General features: G+C 37.2%; 1 protein-coding gene across 3 annotated transcripts in view; it reads right to left on the reverse strand.

Moving 5' to 3' along the window:
* Positions 1-311: 311 nt before the first annotated feature.
* ARHGAP18 (Rho GTPase activating protein 18) overlaps positions 312-17047 on the reverse strand; it is a 99896-nt gene continuing 83160 nt past the window's right edge. For 2 of the 3 annotated variants that reach the window (XM_031054081.2, XM_034061013.1), the window contains exons 10-15: positions 15320-15402; positions 13907-14113; positions 12981-13127; positions 7248-7372; positions 5247-5308; positions 312-2665 (exon numbers count right to left, since the gene is read on the reverse strand). In XM_031054081.2, coding sequence (XP_030909941.1) covers positions 2574-2665; positions 5247-5308; positions 7248-7372; positions 12981-13127; positions 13907-14113; positions 15320-15402 — 716 coding nt within the window. In that variant the 3' untranslated portion in view covers positions 312-2573. The remainder of the gene's footprint in view (positions 2666-5246; positions 5309-7247; positions 7373-12980; positions 13128-13906; positions 14114-15319; positions 15403-17047) is intronic. The other variant, XM_034061014.1, reaches the window with a different exon arrangement.

Below are 17047 nucleotides of genomic sequence, written 5' to 3' on the forward strand. Positions count from 1 at the left end.
TTTTAATTATGAGGAATTAAGAGCCAGTATTTTTAATAAATGCTGAGAGGCTTTGCTGTTCCCTCGCATATACCCAGTGTTATATTATGGATTTAGCTAAGGTGTGCTGTGACTGCAGCAAAGTCTTGAACTTTTAGCCCATATTTCCAACAGGCATTCATACTGCAAGACTCTAACTTACCAATATCTTTCTCATACACAAAACTACAAAATGCCTACAAAGACATAAAGTGTGAAATTAAAAAATAATCACTGCTTAGTGTCAACTGTGAATGCTTTACTTACAAATATAAGAATTCAAATGAGAAAAGTCAGAAAAAAACAACATTTAATTATAAAAGAGCTTTTTAAATTAAAAAAGATAATGGCACTAAACCAGAAACAAAGTTATTTAAGAGATCATAGCCACAGGATGGTTGTAATTTCATACTGAAACTGTACAGCTGTTCCTATCATCTGCGCTTTGCTCCTGATTAAAATAACATCTAGAGTTCCAGTAACAAGTAATCTTTTACAGAACTATAATGTATTATGAAAACACACATAATTTTTGTATTACATGACAAAAAAACTTAAGATTACATTAGATCCATAAATATTTTCCTAAACATTGTACTGGTTTTCTACTCCTTACACGTAAAGAACAGGGAGTGTGGTTTGTTCTACTGACAAAAGTGATTTGTACTGCAGGGGTCACCCACAGTGGGACATATTGTGCTAACACCACATTGGGGTACACAACTAGATGGAGCATTGATGGCAATACAGTTCCATTAGACCAAATTCCTATTTTACTCATCCTGCTTTTGAGAATCCTACCACACTTTTCCATATGAAGACAGCCTCTGACTTAAAAAAGCAATAAATACCTATGCCCCCCAAATTGTTCATATGCTATGGATAACTAATAGAAGATGTTTAATTTTTCTATGACCTTTCAGAGTTCTGTTTTACTGCTTATATATAAAAGGGAGAGTTCCAGTGGTTACTTTGGGAACAACACAGTCAGGGCCTGTGTCCAAAGCTCAGCAGAAAGGCCCTTTATTCCTTTAATCAGCTTTGATCACATTAAAAACAAACAAACAAAAAAAGCAATTCAGTCCTCGATTGTATCTAGAATATTCCCTATGAGGTCAATATAATTCTGTGTGCGCACTGAAAGAAAATATTTCATTCCAAGGATATAATTTCACAGTAGTTATTTCAGGTAGTCTGCGCACAGCTGTGAGCACTTAAGCACAGCTGAGTTAGTTTACAAATAAGTTGTAAAACAGTACACAAGCTACTGAACCCAGTGTTGTTGTGGGACTGGGGCTCTGGAGCTACAGTCAACAGGTCTTTGTGCTGCAACAAGCCACATCAGTCCTCAAATTCATTATCAGTGAATTTCATGGGGAGCTTTCAGCCCTCCTCTGCAAAGAGAAGAATTTGCAATAGTTCGCTGTTGGATTACTCACTTTTAAAGTGGTTTAGAGAGCATCTATCAGCATCAGACAAATCAGAGCTTGATTTCTAAGCTCATCCTGGATAGATGAGACATAAAGCTGATGGTAGATAACATCCAAAAAGCCTTATGTGAACTCCACAGTAGACCTTTACTTGATTACACAGTAGACCTTTACCAGATTTTGAGTGAAAGGTTTGGTGGTTTGCTACCTATGAAATTCTGACTACAGTTTCCCTGCACAGTTATTTTATTCTTCCCAAAAGTTTTTATTGTGCTAGTAATTGGCAGGTTTTGGCAGGTCATAAAATGCAATCAAGCAGATGTCCAAAAAACCTGAAATCAGTGTATATAGCATAGCTGCATATCATTGCTGGAAAACCTCAAGGTCTTTCTAGCACATGACAATATTCCAAAAAGGACACTGCCAAGAATGGCGAGCTTTAAAAATGACTCACCTTGTCACATGGTCCTTTTATAAATAACCTCAAGAATACAATCAAATGGAATAAGAATTTTAAAAAATATTCAAAAGATCTAGCAAAAAAAGCTGCATTGAAAGCATTTTCACAGTTGTTTTGAAATAGTTTTTATCAAACTTTACCTAGAGAATGAATAAAATTAGGACTTCCAAAGACAAAATACATTGCATTGCAGTTTTTTTCTTGTGAATTTCACACTTCGGAAATTCATATGACTGGATTTAGGTATTTTTAATACTGTACCATTCAGAAGTGCTGAGCAGGATTTGGTTCTCTAGTGCATTAGCACTGTAAAAACCTATATGAACACACAATTCTACACAAAAAGATTGTAGATCTCTAATATAAAGAGGATAAACATCTGTTTTAAAAATTAATTCTTCTGATACAAGACCTTCCAGATGGGAGGTAAATGAGTGCCATTAAAATATTTAAGGTACTTTTCATTTCAAACATGAGTGGGGAAACTGCTATCTCCAAAATTTTTCTGCAAGTAAACCTGAAAATTTACTGGTAATCACAGTTGGGTTTCTGTCAGGTTTTTTTTCCACAGGATAGTTGAATGTTGCAAGGACACACTATCCCTTTGAAACATTCAGCCATACAAAGTAAGTCCACAGGTTGTTCTTTTACCAGCAGTTGCGAGCTTAGCTCTGCTTAGATTTTATAACCCACTCAGCATTTGGGTTAAGCTGGTATAGGTCCTTCATGTAGGTATCATCATCAAGGCAGCGTTCTCCTAGAAACGAAAGAGTCATGTGGTTACAACAGTTACAAAAAATAAAGGAAAAAACTTTAATACTTCCTGTTACTGTTCTATTCCACTTAGGTTTCCAAGCCCTCGTTATGGTATCAAACAAACATCAATGCAGCTAAAACCCAGAAATGCTCTTACCCTTCCTTATCTGTCTTGGAGAGGAAAGGGGGACAGAGGAGGAAGGAAGGGGCTCTGCCACCTCTGTGGCACATTCAAGGTCAGACTCTTCACATAGACCATTGACATGGGAGCTCCCCTCTGCAAAGGTTTAGGAAAAAGGAACAATGCTCTGGCCATTTTGTGGTTAAATCCAAACACTAGTTGCACAGTTGTATAGAAGTCAATTAAAATTTCAGGTTATTTTCCCCTTCTTAAATGGAAAGTTTGAGCAAGGTTTGTGCTCCTGCTAAGAAGGTGTTAATCCCTACCTGGTCCCTCTTAGTCAGCAGTTCTGCATAGTACTTGTAATGGTTAGTCTTAAGACAGAAAAGTAGTTTAGTGTTCTTGGCACATTACAAGCAATTAATTTATTTCTGGTAGCTATGATAAAAATAGCATACACTGATGCATCAAGATCTGTGTACTCCTCCCATTCTCCTCCAGGCAAAGCATTACCTCATGCATTTGCAGCTGTACATCACAGCTCTTCTCCAACTCCACCATACAAATGGTTGGGGTAGATGGTTTGCATGCTAGACAGTTATTTCCAGTGCATGTGCTCCTGAAGCAGGAGACAAGCAGAGGTGTGATGCTGCAGCTGAGTTTGTCTGACAATTCTTTGGATTCCTTACACAGAGCAGGCAAGAAGGCAAGACTCCATGCTCAGCCAGGCTCAGTCTCCATCTTGTCCCTCTCCATCTGCTCTCCTTGCCAGGTGGCAGGCTGTATTATTTTTGGGAATTTTGTCCCAACCTACATGACCTGTACCCACACTGCTGAATCAGGCCCTATCCTCACATGCCTGAACTGCATGTTCAGGCAGTGAGAGCACAGGGACAGTGGTTTGCCATGTCCTTATCCAGTCCCAGACATGAAGCAACGACAGAAGTCTGGTTCAGTGCCCTGAAGCCCTATAGTTAGTACTCAGAAAATGTCTGGAGACTCCAGCAGCTCCATCTGCTAGGGGACAGGATTGCAGCACTGCACATGTTACAAGTATGAACTTAAGCATAAGCATGTAAGTGTATCACAAGACTATCAGGTCTTCTCACTTTTGGGCTACCTCCATTAATATGTTAGTTGCATTGGGCAGAGAGAAAGGGCAAAGATCAGGAAAGCTGGTTTACTTAAACCTGAAGAGCAGGTTAAAGTCAGGGAGTTTCTCCTGTCTCAACTGAGACCATTTGTAAGGGCTGATTAAAGTTGAAATTGTCTGGAAGTAAACTATTCAGAGGAAATGTCTAAGCTTTCTATCCCATATAATTTCATAGCAAAACAAACTAGCAACATGCAACTAGCCACGTATTTTCTCTAAAAGACTCAATTTCCATCACATGTTTAAAGTGACAGTAGGTTGTTCCATTTTCACTGCAATTCTGTTACAAAAACCTTTTTTATGCAATGATTACACCTCTGTACAATAAAGAAGATATGCCCCTCCTGCAAAAAAAGTTTTACATCTGGGATCACAACCTGTGATCACAACTAATGCATAGTAAACATAGATGCATACCGGATATGAGAACATAGAACACATTAATGTGACATCCAGTTTAGTAACTTCTTTTTTGCCATTGGACTTAGTAAAACCCCTAAAACTTATCTTTTGCAGGGAATATAGGAAAGTTTTATTTTTAATTTACTTCACATTTTTTTGGTTTAGACACACACACAAAGAAGAAGATTTAGAAATATATTTAATATATTTAGAAGTACTGGGTATTCATGGAATTTTATGACTTCAAATAAAGTTAATAAAAAAAGTAAATGTAAGCCTAGTCCAATAGTATTTTCTAGTTAGGTTTTTTTAGCAAGCATATGAAAAATACTGTGATTAGAAACTGATTCCCAATTTTGCATTTATTTAAGAAATTTTCAGAACTGTGTTCAAAATTATCCTTTGGCATTAACCTTGCTGATCTGCTATTTGCCTTAATCAAGAGGGTCTGAAAGACACAGAGCAGGACAGATGAACTGTTGGAAAATTTTATCACTAGGTCATGTTTCTGGTTGAGCATTTTTTATCCCAAAGGAATCTGCAAGCAACACTCAAACTGCAGAGCATGAAGGACTGTAAGCATTCTTATTATGCCTCATGTACAAACTGATGAATAAGATGAACTTCAAGCACCTTCCTATCCAACCTTTCTGTGCTTCTTTACTGTACATACATATCAGGAACATCTGTTAGAGTTGCTGTCTTCCTCTGGGAGAAATAATAAGAGACTACTAAATATGATTATCATACCAACATCTCTGCTTCCTTCTTTCCAAGGTTAACTGTCTGACTTATTGTCAGGGAGAACTAGGAACATGAATAAAAATGCAACCACAGTGAAGCCCATAGACCATGTGCCAAGGGATCCTATTCTAGCAAAAGAAGTTATACAGAAACCATTCTTACCAATATTTCCTCCTATTTCATAAAGAAACACCTCTTCTTTCCTGAGTGTTTGGACATTTCCACTGTTGGGAACAAACCACAGTGAATTACTATATTTTGAAAGAGCTCATGCATCAGCCACTTAGACATGTCTGGGAGAAATTCTGCTAAGTAAGATCAGAAGTGTACCTGTCATAAACCTTTTGTGTTTATACTCATTTACTGATACAGTAAGTGAATAAGAATACCCTTGCTTGCTAGTGCAAATAAGTACTCCTGCAAGTGAGCAATATACTACTGAAAAGGTAAGGTAAGAGATATGAAGAAGCTGTGAGGTTTAGAAAAGAATTATAGAATCATAGAATAGTTAGGGTTGGAAAGGACCTTAAGATCATCCAGTTACAAACCCCCTGCCATGGGCATGGACACCTCACACTAGACCATGTCATCCAAGCCTCTGTCCAGCCTGGCCTTGGACACCGCCAGGGATGGAGCATTCACAACTTCCCTGGGCAACCCATTCCAGTACCTCACCACCCTAACAGTAAAGAACTTCTTTCTTATATCCAATCTAAACTTCCCCTGTTTAAATTTGAACCCGTTACCCCTTGTCCTGTCACTACAGTCCCTAATGAAGAGTCCCTCCCCAGCATCCTTGTAGGCCCCCTTCAGATACTGGAAGGCTGCTATGAGGTCTCCACACACCCTTCTCTATTAATGATTCTATTGTTATTAGCAAGTAGACTGGTATTTTGGTTGACAAGAAACTGAACATGAGCTGCAGCGTGCGCACACAGCCCAGAAAGCCAATCATATCCTGGGCTGTATCAAAAGGAGCGTGACCAGCAGGTCAAAGGAGGTGATCCTGCCCCTCTACTCTGCTCTTGTGAGACCTCACTTGGAGTACTGTGTGCAGTTCTGGTGTCCTCAACATAAAAAGGACATGGAACTGTTGGAACAAGTCCAGAGGAGGGCTACGAGGATGATCAGGGGACTGGAGCACCTCCCATATGAAGACAGGCTGAGAAAGTTGGAGCTGTTCAGCCTGGAGAAGAGAAGGCTGCGTGGAGACCTCATAGCAGCCTTCCAGTATCTGAATGGGGCCTACAAGGATGCTGGAGAGAGACTATTCATTAGGGATTGTGGTGATAGGACGAGAGGTAATGGGTTGAAACTTAAACGGGGGAAGTTCAGATTAGATATGAGGAGGAAGTTCTTTAATGTGAGGGTGGTAAGGCACTGGAATGGGTTGCCCAAGGAAGTTGTGAATGCTTCATCCCTGGTGGTGTTCAAGGCCATTTTGGACAGAGCCTTGGGTGACATGGTTTAGTGTGAGGTGTCCATGCCCATGGCAGGGGGGTTGGAACTAGATGATCTTAAGGTCCTTTCCAACCCTAACTATTCTGTGATTGTATAATTTTTCTTTCACTGCTGTTGCAAAAGTAAGTATTCTCCTCAAATACTTCATATTTCTGAAAAAGCCTTATGGTTGGGTTGGAGAAACAACATTCTTGCTGGTTTCAATTTTCTTGCAACTAGAAGTAAAATGCAGACAATGAAATAATAAAGTCCCTGTATTACAAATGGGTTCTATTGTTGTCACTGCTCAACTGTAATAATATATGCTAAGTCATAGCCTGTAAATAACTTTCTGTCAGAAAGTATAAACCTCTAAAACCAGGATTTAGGAAAAAGCAGCTTCTTAATGTCAACTAGTGTATGACATTACATGTAGCTTTCCTGCTGCCTTGTCCCCAGAAAATTACAAAACTATTCATGACCCATCAGTTTAAACAGCAGTTAAGTTTTACTAAGGGCATTCATGTACTTGTGAAGGCTTTGTGAGTTTTAATGACATAAGGAGCATTAAGTCAATTCCTCAAGCATATATTTTAATAGCTAATTCGGACAAAATGTTCATGAACTCACCTGGACTTAAACTATTTTAAAACTTTTCTCTTGATGCAATGTATGAAAAGACACTTCTCCTGAAATGGTAACAAAGCAAAAATGTGTTTGTACCTTTTCTGGCTGAGAAACCTGGCTACTATATCACCAGCTTTCAGTTCTTCTGTCAGCTGTATTGCCATGGAAACTTTCGAAAGATGAGGTGCTTGCACCCGTATCACTCCCTGAGGAACATCAGCCTGCAAAGCAGTAACAGTGTTGGAACAAAGCTGCTAGAAGATGGCTTTGATGAGCTTCTCAAAATACAGTATGGAATAAGTAACTTAGCACACTTTTCTGTACTTTACTATCTACTACACTTCACTGCACTGCAAAAATAATAACTACACAGTAATTCAGTAGATTACATCAGACCTTCAGATCTTTTTTTTTTTAACAACAGGAAGAATTTTAGAATAAAAGAACAGTAGTGTTTTAATTATTTTTCAAAGATATTAACAATAACAATGACTGCTGTATTAAGAACACACTTAGGTATGATAAGAAGCATATGAGATTGATATGAAAAGACTTGCTGCAGGCATGAAAGCCAGGCAACCCCCTCTTTGCTCCAACTCCCCCTGCCCCGCTAAAACTTCCAGAAGAAACCTTTCCACTTTCATTTAATCTGAATATCATGCCAAAAAAAAAAAAAAAACAAACAAAAAAACCCAGAAATCACAAAGTAGTCACAGGTCGGTCTACCGCGAGTGATTCCTCTTTTCAAATATCTCTTTTTAAAACAGATATTCACTACTGCAACTTTCTCTCCCTATTTTTTACTCTCCAGAATATATTGAACTAGTCAACCTGCAGGCCTGACTACATAATGGATTCATGTTTTATTTCAACCAGAAAGCCCTTGATGATGAATGTCAATCATATTAGTTACAGAGAAGGAGGTTTCCAAAGGATAGTTTCTCTGTTCAACTTGCAGTACGTGACATTAAAAGTTACAAAAGGCATAATTTATTTGTGAATAAGATCCTAATTTCTGTTCCTGGAAATCCTGAGGTAATTTTTCTGTTCGTATTACACTACCATTTACCCAAATGTACTCATTCTGATAGGAAAAGAAATATGAGAGTCTCAGTAGTCAAGGTTGATTATAACAGTTCATTTTATTCTCCCCCCTGCTCCTCCTCAGCCTATTTACTGCAATTGTAAGGCTGAACATTTCTTCTTCCGTAATCAATGAACAAATGTGGGCACCTGTGAATCTAGAATAGCTTCTCTGAAACCATCAGTTAAACGAATATAGAACAAGTATAAACGTGAGCAGAATCAGAAGCACAGCTTCCTGAAAAGGCTAAAGGCTCATTATTATACAAGTGATGAGCTGTGGTAAGTAATTTTAACTAAACAATTCTTCTATATCCAGTCTTACTATTTATTGATTTAAAAATACTAGGTATAATAACTATTTATGTCTAAAGCATTAAGAATCATCAAACTCAGAATGTTCTTTGTAGTAATTAAGGAATCAAAATTTGTAAGATTTCAATGGAGCAAGCTCAAAAAGCAACTTCCTACATTTTTCCCTAATTTTCTTAAATCTGTTCTTTAAGACCTCCAGCTATGGAAACAGTGGCTGTAGCCATCTGCTAGGAAGCTAACTCCTGCTTAAAAACCTTCTACCTCTTTCCAAGCTGTAGGGATCCTGGCAAAAGGAAAGGGAACTTTTAGGATGAAATGGCTATTTAAAAATATTCCTAGCTGGTCTCTCATCAAATTCAGCATGGTAAATTTTAACTGTTTTTCATTTTTGTATACAATTCTGTACCATTTTGTCTCAAATATTTTAATAGAGTTTTTCCAGCCTTCATTTGGATAACAGGTTTGTTGGGTTGTTTTTTTTCTTATACAAGAGGCGTGTGATAAATGATGTAAAAACCTGCCTGCTTTGAGTAGATGAGAGAAAAAACAAGAAATGTCCACAGAGCTGTAACATTATGGTCACAGACCAAACAGTATAATTACTTTGTATATTCAGACAGAATCATTATTAGCTCAGCTAATGAATGCATTTTGCCACTTTCACCACCTGCATTTACGGAAGAACTCATGCTCAGCTGTACAATATGTTTGTTCACAGTGCTGAACTATAGACAGAACAGATACTGAGCATCCCCTAGCTGATTTACTGTGCAAGTTGGTAGGAAAGAAAACATGGCTATAAAACATCTAAGGGCAGAGTCCAGAAGGACCTGCTCTCTGCACAGCACAATTCAAAATACCGAAGTCAGGGCTCTCCATCACAACATATAAGCCAAGTACCTATAAGGTAACTGACAAAATGCTGAAGGACGGGTCACCTATACTATTTGATTTGCGAGTCCCTTCTCCTGCATCACAGGCTCTCTCAGGTTTACAACACTGACACCTCTGGCTGCGTTAGGTACTTGCACACTTTAAATACCTGAAGAGAGATACATCTTTTCTTGATAGAAAAGTGGTCTACAGCATTTAGTCTGTAGCAGTCACAGCATCACCTGTGGGGCAGTCATCTTCTTTCAAACCCTTTCTTTTCAGAGGGACTTGAATCTAAATTAAGCACAAAAAAGCCCAATGCAGCTGCTTGGCTATAGGATCTGGGGTGGGTTTCTTCCAGATTCTCCTGTTTTATTTTGCATGACACAAATGTTCACCTGGCTAGATTAAAAGAGTAATGAAGTGACTATGCAGTATTTTCACTAACAACTCAGAGGACAGAACATAATATACACTTATTAAATGTAGAATGCTACCAAGCAGGAATGGGGCAAAAGCAGTATGAAAAACAAAACTGGGATTCAAAAGAATCTTGCTACATGGGAGACAATGTCTGAAAGAAATGCGATACAGCTGTTCACTTTGACTACAAAGTGTTTCACCAAGTCTGGGACAAAACTATATAAAGAGAAATGATTAAGCATACAGCAATTTTTTAGTAAATAATCTGGTATATAACAAATTCAGCAAGAGTCGGTAACATTATACTGTGAAAATTCAAACAGGTTATGCAAACAGAATGACTATAGGATATAATGGTTATTCTAACCTGTGTTAGATAAAGCCAGTAGCCCTGTGTTGTGCTGCTAACATGACTACTCTTTGTATTGCAACACTAGCAATATACAGAGGAATACAATGACAGATGGTATAAATCTGCTGAATGCTAGTAGTTAAATTTCCAGTCCTGAGGGCACCTTTCTTTGCCTGACTAGAGCATTATGCACCCCCAAAGCAACATAATAACTTAATCCCTCACACTGACTTGAGGCCATAGGTATACATAGGTATCCTGAAAAACAATTAACCCTCATAAGCCCTCTAACATTAAGCACTCTCTTGTACATAGATCTTGCCCAAAGCTTGCTGTAAATGCTATTTAACTTCTATCTTCAATGGAGAAATGTGATTGATAGAGAGGCCTCATCAGAGATAAAATGAAATTTTATCCTAATGAGCTAACTGCATTAACAATACAGATACTGAGGTACTTCTGGAGAGTATGGAAGTGACTCAAGCTCTGTCCACCTATGTTTAATCTCATGGGGTGCTACAGCATGTGGTAGAAAACAGCAACTTTCACTTATTTTTTTTATTCAATTGCAGACAAGATACTTAGTTCTCAAAAGTTTCAAACAGTTTTCACTGGACTGGGGATTCATCACAGGTTTGGGTACCCCACTTGCCATCTAATAGTGAAATGCAGAAACTCCACAGGAAAACCATCTCAATTTCAAATTAAGGCAGTATCAATTGAAAATTTGGAAAAATAATGATAATAATTAAAAAAATCCTTAAAGAATTAAACAATTTTTGACTTGGAAAAATTTACAAAGTAGTCCTTCACAATGAAGCCATTTGTGAATATGATTTTAAGAGCAATATATCCTCGGGCACTCATATTATTGAATGCTTCAAATAAAAATTGTAGCATTTAATTTTGAAGAAAACCGCCACAAAAAAATCACTGAATAGTAACTTTACATGTACAATTGAGTAAGAACGTATCACATGGGATTTCAGCCCTAGCTCCCAAGTGGATCAAACAGACATATTTTACCCTAAAAGACCGAAAGAATTGAATTATAAAAACATTTCAATAACTGAATATTCAACAGCAGTTGCCCATTTCAACTTATTTCCTGTTGTTTCTATGTTGAACAGCGGATGGCAGCATTAAGCCTCATCTCATGATAACTCAGCTGAATTATACTCAAATAATTCTTATTAGTGTAAAACAAATGTCAGTGTTTAATTAGCTTTATTTTTAAATTGTAAGTCCTCATTCTGTGTACAGATTCTTTCAGATAAATAGGTATGAAACTAAGGCAAAGTGATGCCTGAGAAATTAATTAATTTTGGACATTAAGAAATGTGTGAAATATTGCATACAGAATGAGGTACAAACACTAAAATACAAGTCTCCAACAGATACTGGATGCAGTTGTCCAAAGGATCCAGCTATCTGCACATTCAAAAAACAAAAAAGAAGGCATACTGGCAAGATCAAACCAAACAGATTTGAGGGACATTTTAGCCTATTCATTTGCCATATCATGTTTTTCACTTAATAGCTCTAAAAAGGTCTTTATTAGAATATAAGAATCCTTTTTTGTAACAGTTTGCCATACACATACTCGGTAAGACACAGACGATACAGATCAACGCATTTTTAAAAGCTACCACAAGATGTCTCTAATTCACCAGATCTTCACTGACTTCAAGCCCACAAGATATTTTCAATGCCAGCTAAATCTGGTATCCATTCATTAGGTTACTAGGACGCACACATTTGGTGTTACCTGTTCATGTATTAAAATAACGGTGGAATCATGTATTTCAAATGCATTATAAGATTCCATACTGAATAGGGTAATGAGCTCCAAAAAACTGTAATTACTAAGTTCATCGAAATTGTAAATAATAAACAATTTGAAGGTACACAAGATACATTTTTGAAAAGTTTTTATGCCAGTAGGGACAGTTCCATTAAAATATTTCTAAAGTAAGGGAAAAATTAACACTCATGCCACAGGATTTATGGGATTTTCTCATTGTAAAAAAATGTGTGAAGTGTTAACGCTGAAATTCATGCCTTGACATCATTGATGGGTCTGGCAGAGCCCATCAGTGGGTCAATTACCTAGTGGGGCGTATATACCTGAGTATATACTCTACTGAACTGTAGCGTATATACTCAGGAGTAAGCTGGGAGTTGACACTTGGACAATAGCTGCAAAAGAAACAGTTTATCAAGTTTTTTTATATTTTTTAAATTTTCTGTGGTTTTTTGGGTGGGTAGGTTTGCGTGTTCTAGCATGCTCCACTTTACAAAGAATAGTTGAAGGATTCAGTGAGGCAGAAGGTTCAGTGATTTTGGAACTCCTGTAGCAAGACAAAGGATTAAATGCCAGCTTTGTTTCCAAACACTATTAAATATGAAATAGTGAAATTTAGACATTTATTTTTTAAGTAAGCACATGGTCTGCTGTGACCTTCACTGGGCTGCAATGCATCTAAACGTGGACACAGTAATACTGAGTGTTGTCACACCACTTCCTCCCTAACGTACTTTCGTTTCATATGCCCAAACTGACACACAGTCTGTGAGATATCATTTTTCAGATTACAAATATTTTGAAAAATTTGGGAAATCAAACAAACAAACAGCCCAGCCCTCTAAATGAAACCCATATTAACTTGCCATCTATTGAAATTCTCAGTTAAATAAATGTAGATATCCCCTCTCCTATGTTCACTTTTTCACTAGAAATTATAGTCTTACTAATGAAGTATTTGAAATGTATGTTTCCTTACATCATTAGGGGTCTTTTCCTGTTTCTCATGCTTTTCCCGGTCATATGCCATCTTTTTCAGAAGCTTCTTCATAGCTTTGTCCTTTTTCTCCTTCTTCTGGCTTTCAGTGTTTTGTTTCCTCACTTGGTTAACAATAAACTTAGGAATCTAGAGGTATATAGATAGTAAGTATGAATATCTATGTATCAAAATTTTGTAAATTGTCAGTCAGGTAGCACTTGAAAAAAATAGTATTTCTTTCCAGTCATAATTAAAGATTCAGGTGATATAAAGCTGTGAAACAATTTAAAACCCACTCTATTTGTGATGCTATATTCCATGCAGTACACTCTCAGGGGAAGAGAGGTGGAATAATGCAGTGTTTTTACCTTCCTCAGCCAAAGAAATTCCCTAAACACTTCATCTGTACAATGGTGATAATAATTTTTCCTCACATGCAGCAAAGGTCAAAATTGTTTAAAGTTGTTGATGGGCAACAAAGCATGAACTTCTCCAATCTATCTAAGCTAAAGCTTTGTTTGAGACCATGACACAATTTCATGTTTTATCAAAACATGTTTTATATAATATGAAGTTTGGCCCAAAAGGGAAATGGACTTAACATTGTTTCCTGTTAATAACTCTAAGCAGAAAAGAATAAATTCTGCATGACAATGTATACTGATAGGCCAAATACAAAGATTCCCCCAAAGACTTATTTTTGAGTTCACATACAGTACGTATGATATTAAAACTCAAAACATCAGAGCTTAACTCGACCATAAGATGTAATGATTCTCTTCCACTCCCATAAAAGTTACCTATAAGCAAAAACTCAGCTGGATGGGACTGATAAATCATGGAAATAAGTTCACATTACTTCTTTGTTCAGATGCTTTGTAAAATGTATTATTTCCTTGACCCCCACCCATTACTAATAAACTTACTGTCCAGAGAAGTTTTTGGTATTGAATCATAAAGCGCATGACATTTGCTGTTCCGGCTGCCATAACAAACTCGCTTTGCTCAATCGTCTTTGAGCTAAATCCGTGAAACGTGAAAAGGTTTGGGGCCATCACCATCGCAACATTCTTTAATGTCATTTTATTTTTCTCTCGATGATCAATTACCCTTTGAAGGAATTCAAGTAGTAACTGAAAGAACAACAGAACTTACAGCTCAACTCTGCACATGAAAAAGTTACAAGTGATGTTACATACTTTTGGAAAAAGCTCTTCATTTCTTATAAAACCGCATTAGAAGCAATCAATAATAGGAAGTGTGGATATGTTTGTTCAGAGGACTGTAATGCAAGTTTTGTTTCCTTTAAGTAACAAAATACATAATTCTTGTTATTTTTGTGGATAACATTTTCAGAAACGCACAAGTGACTTCAAAGCCCTGCACAGTCAGATTTTTTTTCAATATCCCTGTTATGTAGGTGCATAAGTAGCATCCCACAGATGCTTGTGAAAACATTACTGTTGGCTTTTCTTCAATTGAAAGTGAACACAATACTGCCAGTTGTCATGATTATGGAAGCATGGAGTAGCTAGTTCTGTAAGGTAGGCAATTCATGAATAAACCACTGCACTGCGAATGACAGGTAGCCAGTTAGAAACTGGCAATCTTCAATTAATTCAGCTCCTTATTTTTGTAACTCAACTTAGGAGCTGCCCTGACTGCTTCCACACAGTAAATAAACTCAAAACCAAAGTTGAGTTTGAAAAATAAGTCTTAATAGGATTTTTTGCTTGTAATAGATGTTGTTCTGCATCCTACACAAATCCTGCAAATTCATTTTTGATAGTAGCAATTTCAGTAGTAAGCATGTTCTAAAAAAGATAAATAACTTTGCTGCAAAAGGAAAAACCCAAATTAGAAGACTCCGTGTAATGTGTTGCAAATACCAATAGGAGGTGTAAATTTCTAGCTTATTAAGAAGAGAAACAGCCAACACACAGAAAAGCAGGAAATAAGAACTAAGAGCTAACCCCATTTCATAACAGCAAACTCTCATCCACAGTATTTTAACAGAGTTTATTTTTTGCAGTGGAAATAATGACTGCTGCTGAAAAAAAAAAAAGGAACAGAACTTGTAAGAGAGAAAGGTCGCTCACTGGGAGATTATTATTGCAATCTCCTGGAAGAATTTCAAGTCACATTCTGAAGAGTCATTAGGGAGGAATCAAGGTCCTAAGGGAGTCTTTCATGAAGTTCAAAAAAGAAAAGAACCACTAGTTTCAGCATTGACTTTGAACTGGAAAAAAAGAATGTGAAGAGACAACAGCACTCATTACAGTGGATTCATAGAAACAGACAAAATATTTGTGCAGGAAAACAGTATCAGCAAATCTAACCTTCAGAGTGTCTCTGTTTGCTTCAGGTAGAAGGAGAACCAAAAGATTCAGAGCTTGCAGTTGCTGTTTCTTCGTTGGAAGTTCTGCAAGTGAAGCACACGATCCTCACTATTTTAAAGTGCCAGCTGTCCTCTTCCAAAAGCGTGATTTCTAAGGAGAACCTCTTGCAAAATGCTGAACGCATACAAACAGCTAATTGTCACAGTATGACAACAGACTGGCAGATCCTTGTTTTCTGATACTCATTTCCAAATGTTCTCTTAGGATTCAGTTGCTGTATGACTCAGCAGTCTTCTGGCAATATTTTCTAGATGCCTTGTGATTCTTTATTTTGCAATGTTACGAGAAGAAAGAGTCAGCTAATGGTTCCTCCCTTTTTGAGCCTGTGCCCTAACATATGAAAGAGTATATTCAAAACTGCTTTCACAGTTTCTCTGATCTGCTTAACAGTTGCATGGTCTCCCAAGTCACCCACGCAGAATGAATGCCATGTCTTGCTAAGTAAGGCAGGTCTCCAGCAACATAAGCAGCAGCAGCTGCAATGGCAAACCAGTGGGGATAAAGCCAAGAACAGACAAGCTTAACACATATCTAGAGCAGTGAGTGCTGTACCAAATGTAGTGAGCTATAATTAAAGTGATGTTGGTTGTGCCTTTTATCCAATTGTGCAGTGGTATGCCATTCACCCAAGATGCAGGATGGGCACATCACTACATTCCTCCACTTCCTAGAAAAGCTCCTACATTCTGTCAGCGCTGATCAGCAGAAAGTCCCAGCTTTCTCACGTTTGTCACTTGTGAAAACTTCTTCCCATCATGCCTTAGAGGACACACTCTGGCAAGTCTCAGGCAGATTCCTAATGAATCATGCCACACATAAAAAAGTGAAGATAGAAGTACTTGCACTTGACATAGTTTTACCACACTATTTCAAAATTCAACAGGGCTGTTCCTGTGCATCCTGCTGGGATTCTAACTGAACTGCTTTTTCAAATGCATTTCATCCAAATCAGTTTGTGAGATACCACCAAAAAAAAGTTCATCAATGAAATAAAAAAAAAAAAAAACAACAAAACCCCACCAAACCAACCACCTTGCTGATTACTTTCTACAATAATAAAAATTAAGGATCTGAATAAATAAGCAATAAATAACATTGCCATTTAAAACATGCAAGTAGTGGTAACAGAGTGTCTATCTCCCCTGGAAAGACATACATTAAAAATAAGGCCTAAATTTAGTTCCAAAACACCAGATCACAATGCTCAAAAAGCAGTGAAAGTCAACCTTTCCCTAGGAAGGTAAGCAAAAATGGAATTGCAAAACAATTAAAAGTTGTTACATAAATCAAGGTTTTCTGTCTGTTCACCTAAATAATGGTTGAATTTTAGTTGTTTGTATTACTTAAATAAAATTGTTTAAATTTGGTTGTTTAAATATTAAATTCTAACCACACTACTTAGAATATAATGAAAAACATTGATTACTGTCAGAAAGATGGCCCTTTTTCTCTACCACCTGATCTTATTACATGTAACCACCAAGACAGGCAGACAATTTATACAATGGGAGGTTATAAAGTGCTGTATCTGGTTTGCATTAAATCCTTTAGCTCAATGTAGAAAGTGTTTTGGATCCTGGCACCTGAGTATTTTCTGAGTAAGTAAAACCACATAAGCCTTCAGAAAGCTCAAGAGGGGCAAGGAGAAACCCTCCTGGCTCCAATCAG

Source organism: Melopsittacus undulatus, chromosome 3 (assembly GCF_012275295.1).
Source record: "Melopsittacus undulatus isolate bMelUnd1 chromosome 3, bMelUnd1.mat.Z, whole genome shotgun sequence".
Lineage (NCBI taxonomy): Eukaryota > Metazoa > Chordata > Aves > Psittaciformes > Psittaculidae > Melopsittacus > Melopsittacus undulatus.